The sequence below is a fragment of the Hippocampus zosterae genome, chromosome 9 (assembly GCF_025434085.1).
Source record: "Hippocampus zosterae strain Florida chromosome 9, ASM2543408v3, whole genome shotgun sequence".
Classification (NCBI taxonomy): domain Eukaryota; kingdom Metazoa; phylum Chordata; class Actinopteri; order Syngnathiformes; family Syngnathidae; genus Hippocampus; species Hippocampus zosterae.
The window spans coordinates 12,587,798-12,605,296 of record NC_067459.1 but is presented as its reverse complement, the minus strand read 5'-3'; the positions used below and the strand labels follow the sequence as shown (position 1 = coordinate 12,605,296).

The 17,499-nt window shown below is 42.2% G+C and overlaps 1 protein-coding gene across 2 annotated transcripts; it reads left to right on the top strand.

Annotated features, from left to right (window-relative positions):
- The first annotated feature begins 10,613 nt into the window (after positions 1–10,613).
- On the top strand, positions 10,614–17,458 carry fam83e (family with sequence similarity 83 member E). 2 transcript variants are annotated; one of them, XM_052075691.1, is made up of 8 exons: positions 10,614–11,072; positions 11,160–11,306; positions 12,415–12,539; positions 12,617–13,045; positions 14,290–14,346; positions 14,546–14,768; positions 15,556–15,780; positions 15,863–17,458. In XM_052075691.1, exons 1-8 carry the CDS (start codon positions 10,614–10,616, stop codon positions 16,031–16,033), a joined length of 1,836 nt encoding a protein of 611 aa, XP_051931651.1. In that variant the 3' UTR covers positions 16,034–17,458. The 2 variants fall into 2 exon arrangements, with proteins under 2 accessions (XP_051931651.1, XP_051931652.1); XM_052075692.1 differs by lacking the exon at positions 14,290–14,346.
- Positions 17,459–17,499: the final 41 nt, after the last annotated feature.

Here is a 17,499-nt window from a genome sequence, read left to right as displayed (position 1 = left end):
ACACACACACAACAAACTACCTGGACATGCGACATTTGCACACAACAGATTACAAGAAGACAGACATCCTTCAGATGCAACCACCACACACCACACTGGGTACACAAACATTGCACAAACATAAACACTAGACAATACAACATAACATGGAAATGCAGACTACATCCCAAAACACCACCACGAACAACAACACCTCGTAGGACACCAACAGGCAGCAGAGCACAAACAGACCAAAACAACACACTCGCCTCACCAACACTACCCTCAAAGGCAACACGGACAGACAACTCCAACAGAGATACAACAAACACAAGACCACCCCCCCAAACCTGGACCTGCAATAGCTGCAATAGAATCATCACACGCAGACAAACCTCACTCAGATGCAACTCAACACACCCACACTGGATACACAGACATTGCTCCGGCATCACCACCCGCCAATACACAAACACGTGGACATGCAGAACACACACGCAAACAACAAACACCCCAACACCACAACCCCCGAACAACCCACAAAGAACAACACCCACCAACAAAAACAACAAACACACACTGACCATACTACAAATAAACATCAACGGCATCCAAAACAAGAAAACAGAACTAGAAGAACTCGCCTCACAACAGCACGCAGACATCATCACCATACAAGAAACCAAACTAGAAAAACAACACAACACACCTCGTCTCACCAACTACACCAGCATTAGGAAAGACAGAGAACACAAGGGAGGAGGAGGACTGCTCACATACATTCACAAATCAGTCACATTCACTCCCATGAACATCCCCAACAACATTAACACCAACACTACAGAAATTCAAACCGTAAAGATTCACATAACCAACCACAAAAGACTACACATATGCAACATGTATATACCCCCCAGAGATACCACCCGACCAGACCACGCCACAGAAGACACAGACATCACCAACACCTTCCAATACATAAACTCGCTGAACAACACCATTCTAACCGCAGACATCAACGCTCACTCAACACAATGGCACTCTCCCTACGACGACCACAGAGGCACCCTCATTGCAGACATACTACAGAACTCCCAACAAATCACTCTAAACGCAAACACACCTACCAGAAAACCTACAAACATCAACCAACAACCAACATCACCGGACATCACAACAGCCAGCAACAGCATCACAAACAGAACAACATGGACCACAATACACGCACTCAGTTCAGACCACCTTCCTATCAAAATCACACACAACACGCGTGCTCCTTTCCGCCTACAACAACACCTTCAAACTTACACAAATTACAGGAAAGCAGACTGGGAAGGATACACCTCTGAAATAGAATCAGCACTGGAGAACTTAACCATACCTGACAACATCCACACAGCCAACACCATGCTCACAAACCTCATACTTACAGCAGACAAACACCACATACCCCACGGAAAAATAAAAAGCAAATCACTTCTCCTACCACAACACATCAGAACACTCATCAGCCAAAGAAACGACATCAGACAACAAAACCACCAAGACCCACGCATCACAGACCTAAACAAAGAAATAGACAAACAAATCCCAAAACACAAACAAGAGCTATGGAAAGAACACTTAACGGATGCATGGAACCACAGACACAAACAATACATACTCTGGAACACAGTAACAAGACTATCTAACAAAGAACAAAAAGCACCAGAAAACACCACAATACAGTTCGGACAACACACGGCAATATCCAACAAACAGAAAGCACGAGCATTCAACAAACAATTCACCAACATAATACAACACAAAACCAACAGAACATACAGACAACTACAACGCAAAATACGAAAACTCAACACCACGCCCATAACCATCACAGAACAACAAGTCAAACAAGCACTACAACGCTCCAAAAACAACAACTCCACAGGCCCAGACAACATAAACATCAGACATCTGAAACACCTAGGCCCCAAAGCAATAACACTACTCACACACACTTACAACACATCACTCAACACCAACACCATCCCCGCAATATGGAAGACTGCAAAAATAATCCCAATACCAAAACCCAACAAAAACCACGCACTCGGCCCATCCTACAGACCAATAGCACTACTCAGCCCAATAGCCAAAACAATGGAAAAGGTAATACTACCCTTCATTACCAACAACACTCAACTACCCTCTCACCAACACGGCTTCCGAAAACAACACTCCACAACCACAGCACTACACCACATACACAACATCATAGCCACAGGTTTCAATCAACAAAAACCACCACAACGAACAGTTGCCATAGCCCTAGACATGTCCAAAGCCTTTGACACGGTAAACCTACACACACTCACAAACAAACTCAACAACACTAACACCCCAAACATCATCATCAAATACATCTTCAACTACATAAGGGGACGCAGACAATACACTCAATACCGGGGGGAAACATCAGAACACAGAAACACGAAAACGGGGGTACCACAGGAGTGGTGGCTTGCTGACATGGTGATGCACTGCAGTTCCAAAACAACAATGGCGCAGCCACCCGGGTTTGCAACAGAAAAAAAAACACAAGCAGCCAACACCTGCCCAAAAAGATGTTTGTGAGAAATATAACAACAAAAAAGTCACCGATGCAAAAGCACAGAGACTGTTTATATGCAGACGTACTATATGCTCATGCATGCTTGACATTTTCAATGGTCAATTTCAACACCAGGTTGGTCATATTTTTTTTACAAAGAAAACGCCTTTATTTCAGCCGTGCAACAGGACTGTACTGTGTTATGGCTGCTTCATCATCGCCGTTGTGAGTCGTTATGAGTACAAATATTTGTATTTGTTATTTTGATATCTTTTCTCTTATTATACTGTATGATACATTTTAACTGTGTTTCATCATTTAAAAAATGTGTTAAAACACCTAACATTCGTTCATCTATTTTCTATATTGCTCATGAGAGTCACAGGTGACCCGGATCCTATCCCAGCTCAATCGCGATGATAGGCATGATAAACCCTGGACTGGTCGCCTCTCTATTGCAGGGCACTTATCGACAAACATCCATTCACACCTAAGGATTTGTTTTTAGTTTTCAATTAACCCAAAAAGTGTGGTTTTGGAATGCAGGACGAAGCCAGAGTACTGGCATAAAATCCGAACAAACATGCAGAGTGTATGCAAACTTCTGGAGGCCCAAGCTCAGATTCTAACAACCGACCTCAGGACTGTTAAGTGACCACAACATATTATATATAATTTTACTTTGACCTTAATGACTAACTTTTTTATTCAGTTCACATACTGTAAATACTTTTTTAAAAATGTATAATTTTCAAAGGCATTAAAAAGTTACTCTTTTTTTTTTTTTTTAAGGTTACCTCTATCCGCTGTTGCAGCATGATCTAATGGTTACTTTAGGCCAGTGGTCCTCAACTAGAAATGCTGCAGGTCCACTTTTTTTTTTTTTTTTTTTTTAATAAGACCAAGGTCCGATTCCATGCACGGGAATCATGGGTAGCAGGGCTATATGCCCACTTAGCTCCTTCAGCTAGAGACTGTTACACCCGCGCTGCAAGAAGGAGAGATACCGACGTTCGTTCCTACCGACTGCTGTCAGGCTGATGAATAAAAAAATAACAATAATAATAATTAAATGATGTGAAGGAAAATTGTAAATAGTACTGCGATTTATCAATTTTGTGTTCAAATTGCATTTAATTGAAAGATGTTTGTTGTTTTTTTCTCTTCTTTCTTCATACATTCTTGCTGTTGGAGGCTGTAAATTTCCCCAGTGTGGGACAAATAAAGGATATCTTATCTTATCTTAGTATGGTAAAGCCAAGCTTAAACAAATCAACACTCCTCACAACCAATCAATAATGGGGTGCATGAAAATAACAATTATTCACTTTGCCAGTACACAGCAAATAATGAGAGGTATTGTGTTGAGGCACAGGAACTCTTATTTTGTCAAGTTGTGCCTGCTTAATAATACAAATGGCCCTTTTAGGGAAATAAGACATTTTTTACTTTAACTTTGTTAAACAGTAGTCTTTTTTCCCTTACTTTAACAAAAACAAAACACCAATTTGACCAAAATAAATACTAAAAGTCTTTGTTGTATTTAGGAGGACGGTAAATGACAGCAAAAAGCACCGGGAAAACACGACCAACTTCAAAGAAGGTTGCTTCAAAGCAGTTGGCCGATGTGGTGAATGTGCACCGTTTACATTTGAAATTGTTCTTAAAGTTGCTTGCCGTACCTCCACCACGTCCCGATGTCCTCGGGGTATCGAGGAAACCACAGTCAGGTGATAACAATTCAATCAAAGCGTTGTACTCACTAGTACCTGCCCAAGTCTCCGTAAAACGCGCAGGGTAAAAATGCAGTGGCGCTTTGGGAGAGCCAACGACCGTTAGCACGCACGAGGCGACGGGGTCGAGGGCACACCACGCCGGAGCGATCGATGTTTGTCTCAGATTCCGTTTCAGTTTCACAAGCTGACCAGTACCACTGCGTTTGCCGCGGCTTCGGCGCTTCCGTGAAGGGAGCGAGCGAACGCGGAAGAGATCAGCCGGCAAGCTGACCAGTACCACTGCGTTTGCCGCGGCTTCGGCGCTTCCGTGAAGGGAGCGAGCGAACGCGGAAGAGATCAGCCGGCAGGTTAGCCAAGAACGGAGGTAGCGTCTTTTCACCACTGTCTTGCCAAAACGCAGCCGAATCTCCGACGTGTTGTTGAATTAATAACAACGATCGGCGATCATAAACCAACCGAGACTGTGAGCACACTGTGGCGTCGCGCATGTGTCTGTTTCCTGACACAATCCTCCATTTTGAATGCGTGTGTATTGGGATAGACGCCGTGTGTATTGGGATAGACGCGTGCTGACGGTTATGTATGGGCACACCTTAAATTCAAATGAGCCAATCAGCATATCGTATACTGTATGCTGACGCTTAGGTATGGGCACACCTTAAATTCAAATGGGCCAATCAGCGCATCGTATATGCTGGCGCTTAGGTATGGCGACACCTTAAATTCAAATGAGCCAATCAGCGCATCGTAAATGCTGACGCTTATGTATGGGCACACTCATTTCAGAGGAGCCAATCAGCGCATCGTTATCGCCACATGCCCTCCTCAGACCGGGTCTCCAGTTAGTCAAACATTATACACAAAGTCGCGCTGCTGCGGTCCTCTGCATTACATCTGTTAGTACACGTAAAGAATACAACGGATAATTTTAACAAGCGATCGCGGTAATGCGCAGTTTATAGTCCAAACATATTAAATGTATAACATAAAAATCACTTGATAATTTTTTATTTGATACAATTTGCCGAGGGTCTGGACAGAGAAGGCTCGGACAGAGGAGGTCGGCGGTCCGGTCGTGGATCGCGGTCCGCCAGTTGAGGAAGACTGCTTTAGGCAAAACATACAATACAGCAACTGGTTTGGCATGTGTTGGCATCACAGGGAAGACTCCATTAGTGAAATGGAGGAGCTATCTTGGTAAGCCATTTGACAGCCACAGTGTTTAAAAAATGGCATCAAGGGTGGGCATCTAAAATGTCCCCTGCAGTGGGCTTCACATGGAACAATTACAAGAAATGTACGGTGAGAGCACTTGCTTTCCATACTTGGTTTTATAACTTCGGCGATGAAGTTTGATCGAGCCAACTAATTTGTCTGGCAAATTAGCTTTAGCATGTCTCGCAGCGTGATTCAACACTTACAACAATTGAAGGCAAATTGTTTTTTGCATTTGGGCGTCTGGTGCCATGATGAATGGCTCTTCTCAAAATGGGTAAGCGCCATTTAGCTATCAAATTAAATGTTTTTTAATCAGTTGGTGTTTTTAATGGTGGCTACGTGCAGCATCAGTTGTGCTCAATGTCGACCATGGAAGGAAACAAATATGGTCGCCTTGTAATTGAAATTGCTGTGATACCTCAGTTAAATAGTGGCATTATTATGGTATTATTTTGGTTTGCTCTTTTATTCAGTTTTATCATGCATTTTTTTCTCCCTACAAGGACTTTGGAATAGGTTTGTGGTTGTTTTAATGGGCATACATTTGAGAGAAAAAGTTGTTAGTATCTAAGTAGTGTGTGCAAGTGCTTGCCAACAGAATTTTTATATACATATATATATATATATATATATATATATATATATATATATATATATATATATATATATATATATATAAGAAGCAAATATTGTCGAAACATATTATCCCAAACATATTTATCGAAAAATGTTACATGCTATCAATTTCAAACTCTGGTTAACTTGGTCAGAATTGTTAGGTTTCAGTAACAATGAATAATTGACTTCAGTAGGGGCTAAAGGGCAACCCGACATCACCAAAATCCACAGGATTGGATTCCAACCACCAAACACAAACACATGCACCACGACTGCAGTTATATAAAGCACACAACTTCGGTCTTCTGCCATGGTAACCCATTCAAATAATGTGTTTAGAGCAAACATTTTTATTTACATTTGGGGTTATGTTATTATTTGATAGATAACCTAGATACACTGCTCTAAAGTGAAACATGAATGTTTCTGCATTCTTTAAATTCCCTCCCTATCCTTGATTTAACAATGATTGATCACAGGAAATTATTTAATTCAGAGACTGAGTTAAAAATACAAAAATAAAAATGAAACACATTGTTAGAGTATGTCATTATTTTGTCACATTTAATTAAAGTAGTTTCAGTTTTGTATTCAGGTTTGCACTCTGAACGTGTTCCCCAAAATTATATGTGGCAATGCAGAATACTGTGGCTTCTTTTTTACTCAGAACTAATAACCATTAATTTCCTGGCTTATTGTGGTCGATATCACTAAGATAAAAGATCAGATATGTGAGAAATTTAGAGAACTTGAGACAACCAAAACACAAGCGCATGAATAAATACAGAGATGGGCATTCCGTGCCTTGGACGGACATACACCTAATTTTGGGATGGAGGATGAGAGGTTTTTAAAAAGGACTAAGCGAGGACGGAAGTGGGTTTTCTTAAGCATATACTGTAGTGTTGGGAGGCAAAACAACAAAGCGAGAATGTAGCCACTGTATTTTCTTAACAGGCTATTTCATATCAAGATTATTTTTATTGGAACACTACCATCAAGTGTACAGTCAGAGAGGAAAACAAAGTGCTCACAGACACCCATTTCACTAACAATAAATCCAGCCGGTTAAGAAAGCAAGCTGTGTTGCTTGTCTCTTGGTATCCACCCACCATGATGGATAGGATTTCTAAAAGTAAAGTTATTATTATGATTTTGTATTGCAAAATAATAGTGCTGACTTGCTTATCACTAAGACATAAAAATAAATAAATAAAAAACAGTTATGTCATTTTGGTTTGATTGATGGCTCGTCTTATCTGTAACAGCCAATCACGGGGTTACCGAAACTAAGGTTTGGTACGGATGCGTATACACAATGAATTCGTCAATGTTTTCATGTGAGAGTCCTGCACATTTTTCAAAATGTTTGCTCTTCCACTGGAGGTACGGAGGTGGTCATGGAAACGATCTTTTGCCTTGTACAAAAACTATTTACAAAGTGCATCAATCCACCAAGATTGGCTATGATACACCGTGGAATTATGGTTAAGGTTTCACAGAGAAATTAGCTGACGTTTTATCATTCTCATCCACTGACGGTGTGCAGAGCATGCTACACTCAAATTAATTTCCTAACGCCTGCACAGGGCTCCATTTTTTGGGACACCCTGAATAACCACAGGTCACATTTAAACATCAATTAGAGTTTCTGAACAGTCTGAGTGAAGCAGTGCGCTCAGAGCACTATTTCTGAACGCACCCACAATGGGGGAACATGAATTTTGGGGGTCGGCAAGCTGTAGGGCGCTTTGGAAATACACTCTGAGTGCACAGTGCTGCCCGTTTAGAAACTCAAGAGCATTGTTCAAATGTGCCGTTCCGTTGTTCAGAGTGCACCAAAAACAGAGTGCCAGTGCTTGCGCTAAGTGCTCCAATGGGGGACACGGTGAGGCAGTGCAGCGGGCAGTCCAGAAGGAAAAGAGTTCAAACACAAGCTGCTGATTGGCTTAGAACACTGGCTGCGGGGAGCATGCTCTGCCTCAGAACGGCAGTGCTGAAGATGAAAATGTACTGCCCCGAAGAGTATTTTGAGGTAAATGGACAATTAGGGATTGAAACCACGTGACCGATGTCTCCAACAGGTGGGCAAAAGCAAGCCAACAGACAGCTACTTCGCTCCTAAGCCTGTGTAAACATGGGTAAATAGTCTGTTTGCCCTCTGGAATGTGCTGGGAGCTAAAAGGAATGAGTCAGAGGTCAACAGCCAGACCTGAACATTTACACATTAAGCAGAAATCTGGTTGACCCAAGCTGAATGGCTCTTCAACCCCAAGGAGCAAACAGCAGTGGACTGTGCCTGCATCAAAAAACAGCAAAAGCGCAAACCTACTCAGAACATTCATCCATCCATTTTCTGATCCGCTTTATCCTCACAAGGGTCGCAGAAGGTGCTGGAGGCTAACCCAGCTGTCTTCGGGCAGTAGGCGAGGGACACCCTGAACCGGTTGGCAGCCAATGGCAGGGCACACAGAGACAAACAACCAACCGCGCTCATACTCTCACCTCGGGACAACTTACGAGTCTTCAATCAGCCTGCCATGCATGTTTTTGGACCCAGGCAGGCATGGGGAGAACATGCAAATTCCACACATGAAGGCCGCAGTCGGAATTGAACCCTGCACCTCTGCACTGTGAGGCGGACGTGCTAAACAGTTGTCTACCATGCCGCATATTATTATTAGTAGTAGAAGTAGTATTCAGTGTGGCTTGCCACTCTGTTTGATGGTTGATTTAAACAAAATTTTATTTACAGCACGTTTTGTCACAGGTCATTAAGTACTTTTGACTAAATTTACACTGTGAGGTCGACGTACTAACCACTCGACCACTTTTTATTGCAATATTTTTTTTTTGTGGAAAAAAATGGGAACTCGTTACTTCAAAACTTCATTTGAAAAAATATTATGACTCAGAAACTATTCATCTTTAAAAAATCCTAAAAGAATTAAAAATATATATTTTAAAAATGGGCGGCCCGGTAGTCCAGTGGTTAGCACGTCGGCTTCACAGTGCAGAGGTACCGGGTTCGATTCCAGCTCCGGCCTCCCTGTGTGGAGTTTGCATGTTAACCCCGGGCCTGCGTGGGTTTTCTCAGGGTGGTCCGGTTTCCTCCCACATTCCAAAAATATGCATGGCAGGCTGATTGAACACTCTAAATTGTCCCTAGGTGTGAGTGTGAGTGCGAATGGTTGTTCGTCTCTGTGTGCCCTGCGATTGGCTGGCAACCGATTCAGGGTGTCCCCCGCCTACTGCCCGGAGACAGCTGGGATAGGCTCCAGCACCCCCCGCGACCCTAGTGAGGATCAAGCGGTTAGGAAGATGAATGAATGAATGAATGAATATTTTAAAAATGCTTATTTTACGTAATCATTCTTGTATTCAACCTCATAATATTTGATTTATTTTTCATTGTGCCCTCAATTCTGTTTGGTATTAAACCTGAGCGGGCAAGGTGTGTCACATGGTGTTAAATTAACACTACAACAGAATATTCATAATTTCTTTAGATTTTTGTGTTATTACTTTTATTAAAATGATGTATTTTTAAAAAATTCTCAGATAAAAATTTTCTCACAGCTTGTAATCTAGTGCTTTTTTTCCTTTTCAGTACAGGCTAATTCCTAGTGTCCTTCTAGAATCACTCAACCACTCACTTGTTTATTTTATATTTTCAACCGGTTCATGCTTCCTTGCAACTCAACAGACTTGTTGCAATGTCAATGTATTCACACGTAAGATTAATCAAAGTTTTCAAGTAAGACTTGGGTGGTTTTGCTGACGTCATGGAGTTTGATGACGTCAGGAGAAGAGACAGCGTTCTATTGTATGTATTAGATAAGGGTGTATTTTTTTGGTCATCTTTCAACATATTGCGACAAGTATTTTGTCAGCATTTTCCCAGGCAGAGCAGCAAGAATTCAGAAATGGACAACAAAGGAATTCATCGGGCAGTATTGAGAAATAGGCTCTGCAAAACAAAAGTGGCACACACATTATGCAGACGACGAAAATATTTATGCATTAATGTGCTCTTGTGTAAAAGTGAACCCAGGGAGGCATGGATGTAGCCGATTGCGAATGGCGAAGAAATCTGTCAGCGGCACAGAATTTATGGAATCCGAATACAATGTCGCCCACAAGGAGTGGAAGGCTGACTGACATGACAGGTAGGGGCGGGAACAAGTCAAGCGAGAACCACAGAGTCACACAAGCTCCACTGAAGGTGAGCTTGACAAAACGACTACGGAAAAATGCACCGACTGCATGAGTCTCGTCCGCGGCTTTCTGTTTAAGTAATATGAGTTGTGGAGGACGGCGGCATACAAACCTCCTCTCCGCAGCCACCATTGGATGTCTTTCCTGTCAACTATTTGATCCTCCAGATCAGCGCCTCGTAGGACCGATGGCTTACATGAGACGGGATCAATAGCTGAGAAACTTACTATTTCATCACAGAGGCTGCAGCCATGCCGGGCTCTCAGGAGGCGAGTCTGGATGAGGATGCAGTGTTCCTGCCGGTAAAGCCGTCTTCGCCGGAGTTCCTCTACTCAGAGCTAGAGCGACATTCCATGGAGAAACTCCTGTGTGAAGGTCCCAGAGCTTTCTACAACTCTGTCGGCGCAGAGCTCTCTGGCTCCTTTCTGTCTCCCGATGAGGTTAGCGAAATAACCAGCTGGGTTCAGGACTTTCACTTTACCCCACTGCAAAAAGAGGAGAATGGAGGGAACGTCAACCCAGATGAAGCGGACCTCACCTCCTCCTACTTCCCGTCCTACTCAGATGTGCCCGCTCCAGGTTTGGTGTTGGGCTGGCCTGAGGCGCCTTGGGTGCGCATGGAAAACGTTGCAGTCTACACAAATCCCCCCGCCGAGGGAGAACCTTCTATCAGAGAGGTCATCCGACGACATCTGCAGAAGGCCAGCCAAGTATGCATTCTTTACATGGATTTTAATATTTTAGCGTTCAGCAGGGGTAGAGCTGTTTCCAAGGCTATGTCCTGATTTACACTGCAGGTACTTGCCATTGTGACTGACCGACTGACAGACAGCACTATCATTGGGGATTTACATGACGCAGCCTCCAGGGGTGTCCCGGTTTACATTATCCTCAACCAACGAACTGTTGAGGAGAAGTACACACTCCACAGGCTGGGACATCCGGTGAGTTGGGCTCGAGTACAAAAAGTACAAAAAGTTGAAAATAGACACGCTCAACCAGATTAGTTAATAACTGCTGGAAGTGGTCTAAATTCAAAAAGGTTTTTAAACCTGATATACTGCATTGTGCGCTTGAGTTCTGACACATCGCATACCTTTGTAATCACGGTCCCGCCAGCATAGTATTGCAGTTCAACTGGTTGCACAGCATTCAGTAGACTTACAGTTACTGTTGCAGAATCATCAGAAAATGATTTGATGGACTCATGTATCCATGCAGTCTTCCATGTAATTGTGTTTGTATGGTTCATTGTATCTAGAAGCACATTTTCCTGAAGCCAAGTGTTTCTACTGTCTCATATTCCAATAATTCAATAGTGACAGGGCTCAATTAATTCAAAGTACAAAAATTCCCAGGACAAATTCTGAGTAATCCTGAGTAACAAGTTGTCCAGGTTGAAAGCATTTTTCCAAGACTTGACAGACCAGGGTCCAACCCGCTAGTCTGTGTACTCATAGGTATCATATCTGCAGGGTTCCAGAACCAGAACCTTTCCAATGGCTATAGGTTTCCAAAGTCTCATATTCCGAGAGTTCTATGGTATAACGTTTCAGAATTTTAAGGCCTCCATGCATCCTACGCCACATGTTCTATGACATCAGTATACTCTTGCTTCTTATGTGTCCTACTCGTTGAGCACCATGTATCCCACATTGCCAGGGGCCCAATATTGTCATATTCTCAGATATGTCAAATATCCTAACTTCCTATGATCCGATGTTCCAAATATTCATATTCGCATAAATATATGCTGCCAAGCTCACAAATTCAAAGGCTCTCCAGTTCCCAAGGTGCTATTTTCTTTGGGTCCTGTGATTTCAGTCTTTCATTTCCCAAGACCCCTGTTTTCCTAAGGGCCTAGAGCATGCTCACAGGAAGCTGGGGTCTATCCTAGCCTAGACCACACCCGTGATTGGCCACTAGTCAGTCGCAGGGTCGAGACAGACAACCATTCACACTCACTTCCTGGCCTACAGTCACTGAGCAGATATTGATCTTGCGTTGACTGCTACCAATGTTCCTAATGTTATGTTTCACTTTCAATGGCAGAACATTCAGGTTCGTATACTTGGAGGTAAAAGCTTCTGTTCAAGCAAGGGAAAGATGATGGCTGGGGAGTTGAAAGACAAATTCATTCTGGTGGATTTGGTGACAGTAATTCATGGTAGCTACAGGTAAAACGTTCATATCTAAAAGGTCTCTTGGTATAACAAGTGATGATGTCATAACAGGTTTTCTTGATCCTCAACAGCCTCGCATGGACTGATGCTCACTTACACCGACATCTCATCACTGTTGTCAATGGCTCAGCTGTGGACAGCTTCGACAAAGAGTTTCGGACCCTGTTTGCGGCGTCTGCCCAGGTTCCCAACTTGTTGCAGTATGCTGTTCCCCACGTGGAAATGACTGAGCAACAAAACGACTTCAAAGACCCTAGCCCTCCAAGACACTTCCACGTAACTCAAGAGATCTTCAACCCTCCTTCGCCACCGATGGACACCCATCTGGACTGGGAGGCCATGGGTGTTATTACCAGAGAAAGCTTCCCGGATAGTCTTTTTGAAGACACAGAAATTGAGGAAAAGGAAACACCCTTGCATACTGATGTGAAGTTTGATAAAAACACACTCGTTTTGGATACTTATAGTCAAAATGGATTTCACCCTATGACCATGAGAAGGTACGAACACCGCAGATGAGATGTTGATGATGTTTTAGACCTGAACCTTAAAATCTACAGTGCTAAAAGTCTTAGGTCACCATGAATTTTTTTTCTGGTACTATATTTTTTTTCATTTTAGTCATTTTCACAAATAGTAAATTATTCAAAAAACCCTGCTAAACTAAACCTTACCTCTACCATAACCATCCATACATTCATTTAACTGACCCGCTTTATCCTCACGAGGGTCGCAGGGCATGCTGGAGCCTATCCCAGCTGTTTTCGTGTAGTCGGCGGGGGACACCCTGAACCGGTTGCCAGCCAATCGCAGGGCACACAGAGACAAACAACCATCCACCCTCACATTCACACCCCGGGACAATTTAAAGTGTTCCATTAAATTGGGAGCCCTTTGTATAAATCAATACTCAAGAAATAGCTCCCAGTTTCAAAAAGGTAGAGAAACTTTGCCCCGACCTAATCTCTAAACCAGGGGTTTTCAGTCCTGTTCCTCAAGAGCCGATTTCCTGGATGTCTTCTACAACACACTTGATTTAAATGATCAAGATTGTTGTCCAGCGTCTGCATACCTTGCTGATTGTCTGATAAGATAACCAGCCCTCAAGGAAGAGGAATTCTGCTCTATCCAGTCTGTAACACAAACCGTAACCCAAATCCCAACCACATCCCGATATGTAACCAACCCGACACTGAAAGATCCAGATACATTTTTAAATATTTAAATATTGACTTTTATGTTGGTACTAACAACTTAAAAATACATCCATCTCAATGATTTCATTTCATGCAGCCCACTTGATGAAATAAAATTGAGTAAATTCAATACATCATTTTTTTTTCACTGTAGCCCTAACCCTAAGACCAACAGAATATCCGTAAATCTTGGGCCAAGAAAGACCGCATTCAACTGTTTGACCTCATCAATGATGGGGCAGTCTGCCCCCAACCAAAGAATGACAACTGTCCGAAGGGGTTTATTCGTCATTCTTCACGAACTATGAAGTAGCCTACTACTTTTGGTGACATGAGAGCTTTTACAGAGGGCTACATTCTTATGAGTGGCATTCTCGCCATACATGATCATTAAACTCTAGATTTGCTAAAAAATACAATCTTAAGGTGGCCTGGGACTTTTGCAGAGCATTGAATATCTAAAATCAAATTTCTTTGTTGTATTAAGTGAGTCTGATGTATTAATGTGTGACTCGGTTTTGAGAGATGCTTGTTTTTGTACCTCATAGGGTGTGGGACAGCTCTCCAATGATAAACAGTATGCCAGACAATGCAAACATTTCCAAGTAAGCTTGATAGGACAAATATTTGAAACATGTTTTAAAAATATAAAAATGTGCTTTTTTGACAAAATGTTAATGTTCAAATACAACGCAGGCTTTCCTCCAAATAAACTACAGGAATACAGTAAAAATAGAGTGGGAGGGCCATACTGATTTAACCTAAATTAGTATATATGTCAAATAATATTTCCTTCATTTCCAGTTGGTCAGAACATCAGACAGAACAAGCTGCTTTCCGACAGTTCTCTACAGAAGACAGAGCAATGTCAGCGTGGCGCGACAACAGAGACAGAGACTTGGGGCAAAACGAGTTTTTATTTTCCTCGATGAGGGAAAGGCGCAGTGCAAGGCCCGATCCCAATGTGAAAGAGGAGAGCGGCTTCGACGACATCAGCCCTGGCATAGAAAACATAGCCGCCTCAAGAGTAAGCCAATACTGTTGAAAAGCTAAGTTTTGCAAATTGTGGGGCACTGCCCAAAATGGGTCAGAGGCCAATTTTTTGGGGTCAGTGATTAATTCTTAATGATCATGAATCAAGTGCACACATTTTGGTGTTTTTTTTAACTTTAGTTTTTCTACAGTACATTAAAATGTTAGGGCAATATATGAGAGTGAAGCAGGGCAAGTAATCAGGCCTTCTTGGAATGGTTGTCTTCATTATTATTCAGCCAACAAACGAGTCACATTTTAGGGGTTGTGGGGTGGTTCAACACGCCTGAAAAATTACAAATGTTTGCATTTTTATGAGTCTCCACCTGAAAACTCACCCAATAGCACTGCCTGAAAAATGTGAAAGAATTGACCTGTTACTCAGAGTGACCAAAACATTCATGTCGTTACAGGATGCAGTTTTAAAGTTCCAAGTACCGTACACATGGAAATCTAATAATCAGTCAGCCATTTGGGTTCAAACAAACATTTTGGACAAATTACAGGCTTCATACTTTTCTATTGGGAAAATGAAAGCCCCGATTAGAGGCTTTTTTAACTGCGGCATCTAAAGTGGGTGGAGTAGATCATCAAATTTGATGATACATTTGAGGATGTGCCATGAAAAGTGGGGTGCAAGGAAATTCTTTACTTACATTTGGAATACACTAACCTGTATTTTTGACAACCCCCAGTTTGATAGTGCACCAATGATTTCCCGCAAAAAAAAGTTTTTTTTTTGTTTCAAATTGAAAGATTTATTTGAATGTTTCTGCCTGTAGAAGCCCTTAATCCTGAGGGTGCCGCAATCCGAGAGCTTCCACTCCCTGAATGACCTCATAAAGAGGTTTAAACCTCAGAATAACAGAGCAGAACTATTTAGGAAAGGCTCAAGTACCAATATGTCCAAGATGACCCAGTCCATGGTGGACCTCCACACGGATACACCCGGCGCTGACCCAACTCCAGATGAGCAAAGATTCTCTGTACCGAAGCTCAATTCCAAAGTAAGCCCTGGCTGCTGCATTTCATTGCATTACTTATAATCTGACCTCATGTGATGAAAATCCATTTTTTTGTAATATCCAGTATCATGACCCAGACCAGATGACACCAGGCTTAATCCTGATGAAAAGGAGGAACGATGTGATCAAGTCAGCCCTGCAAAGAATTCCACAGGCTTCTAAACCTAGACCTCGGAGCTTCGCCCTGGATTTGAGTTGGAGGCCTCTAAGGGAAAGAAAAGGGGAAGAGGAATGAGCTGGCGTATCATATAACAAAGCTCTATCTGTCTTGAAAGGAACTGTAAAACCTCTGTTACCTCTGTAGTATTAAACACCCGAACAAGAAAAAACTTAACGGTACTCAAATCAAGAAGTGTCTTGACTTTATTTTTGTGGACCCGTGTTTAGCATGTCTCCCTCACTGTTGTGGCATTTGGGCTTGGAATCTCAGCTTCAGCCTTCACGTTGGAGTTCTCATGTTGTCCTGGTAGTCTAGCCTCCTGCCGCATCCCAAAAGCATACATGTTAGGTTAATTGAAGACTCCAAATTGTGCACAGGTGTGAACGTGAGGGTGACAGCTTGTTTGTCTAAAATAGCCTTGTGATTGACTGCCCAACCAGTTCAGGGTGACCCTGCTTGCCCCACCCCAAATCAGCTAGGATAGTCTGCAGCTCACCTGTAACTCTAATGAGGACAATTGTCCCCATTGTGGGACAAATAAAGGATATCTTATCTTATCTTATCTTATTTTTCTTGTATTACCTGTAACATGTCAAATGATGTGATTCTGTTTTTTTTTTTAATATGCTGGCATGCGATGATTTTAACTACGTGATAACTGCGAGGCCTCTCTGTGTAAATGTGATTGAATTAATGTGCCCTTTACGATAGAAAATGGGTCAGTGGATTGCAATTTATAGCAGTAGTGCGTATTTGTGGTTAGCATGTCTGACTCACCGGCAAGAGGTTAAACCCTCAGCTTTCATTTTATCTAAGTACTATGGCTTCCTCCCACGTTCCACAAACATGAGTCTTAGGTTAATTGAAGAATGCAAAGTGTCCATAAGCATGAATGTGAGTGTGAGAGATTGTCTTTCGGTGTGTGCTGTATGCAAATTGATGGTGAGGAATCCAAAGGATACATTCCTTCTCTTGCCCAAATGTTGGTCCAAAAATGATGGATGCATAGGAGGAAAACATGCAAACTCCACACAAGAAGGCGGGAGATAAGATTTGAACCAAGAACTTCAGAGATGTGAGGTTGACATGTTCATGACACCTTCACTGTGCTTCGTACTTTGAAAATATTTCTAACATACGTGTACACTTCATGCTTCCCACAAATGACATAAGTACACTTCAGTCTTGAGTTGACAATCGTGTCTGATGTGAAGCAGTGCTTTTTAATATTAGCCATGATTATCTGAAATGTATGCAGCACCAGAGACCATAGATGTGAATCGGGATTTTCCTCATTTGTTTAAACTTTTAAATAAGCTTCTCCCCTTTTCTCAAAGCATATGTAAAAACATATTTACGTAAATGTAACATCACTTCGGGGTTCCTTGTACAGTATTCCCACTATAAATATCCTCACTTATTGTCGTTCCGTGAGCTCATTACTGTACTGAATTACTTAAATTAATAAAAGAATCAACGAAACACTCCCTTGTCGTACAACAGATGGCGCTGCTCGTGTAATTGGTCACGTCACTCCTCAT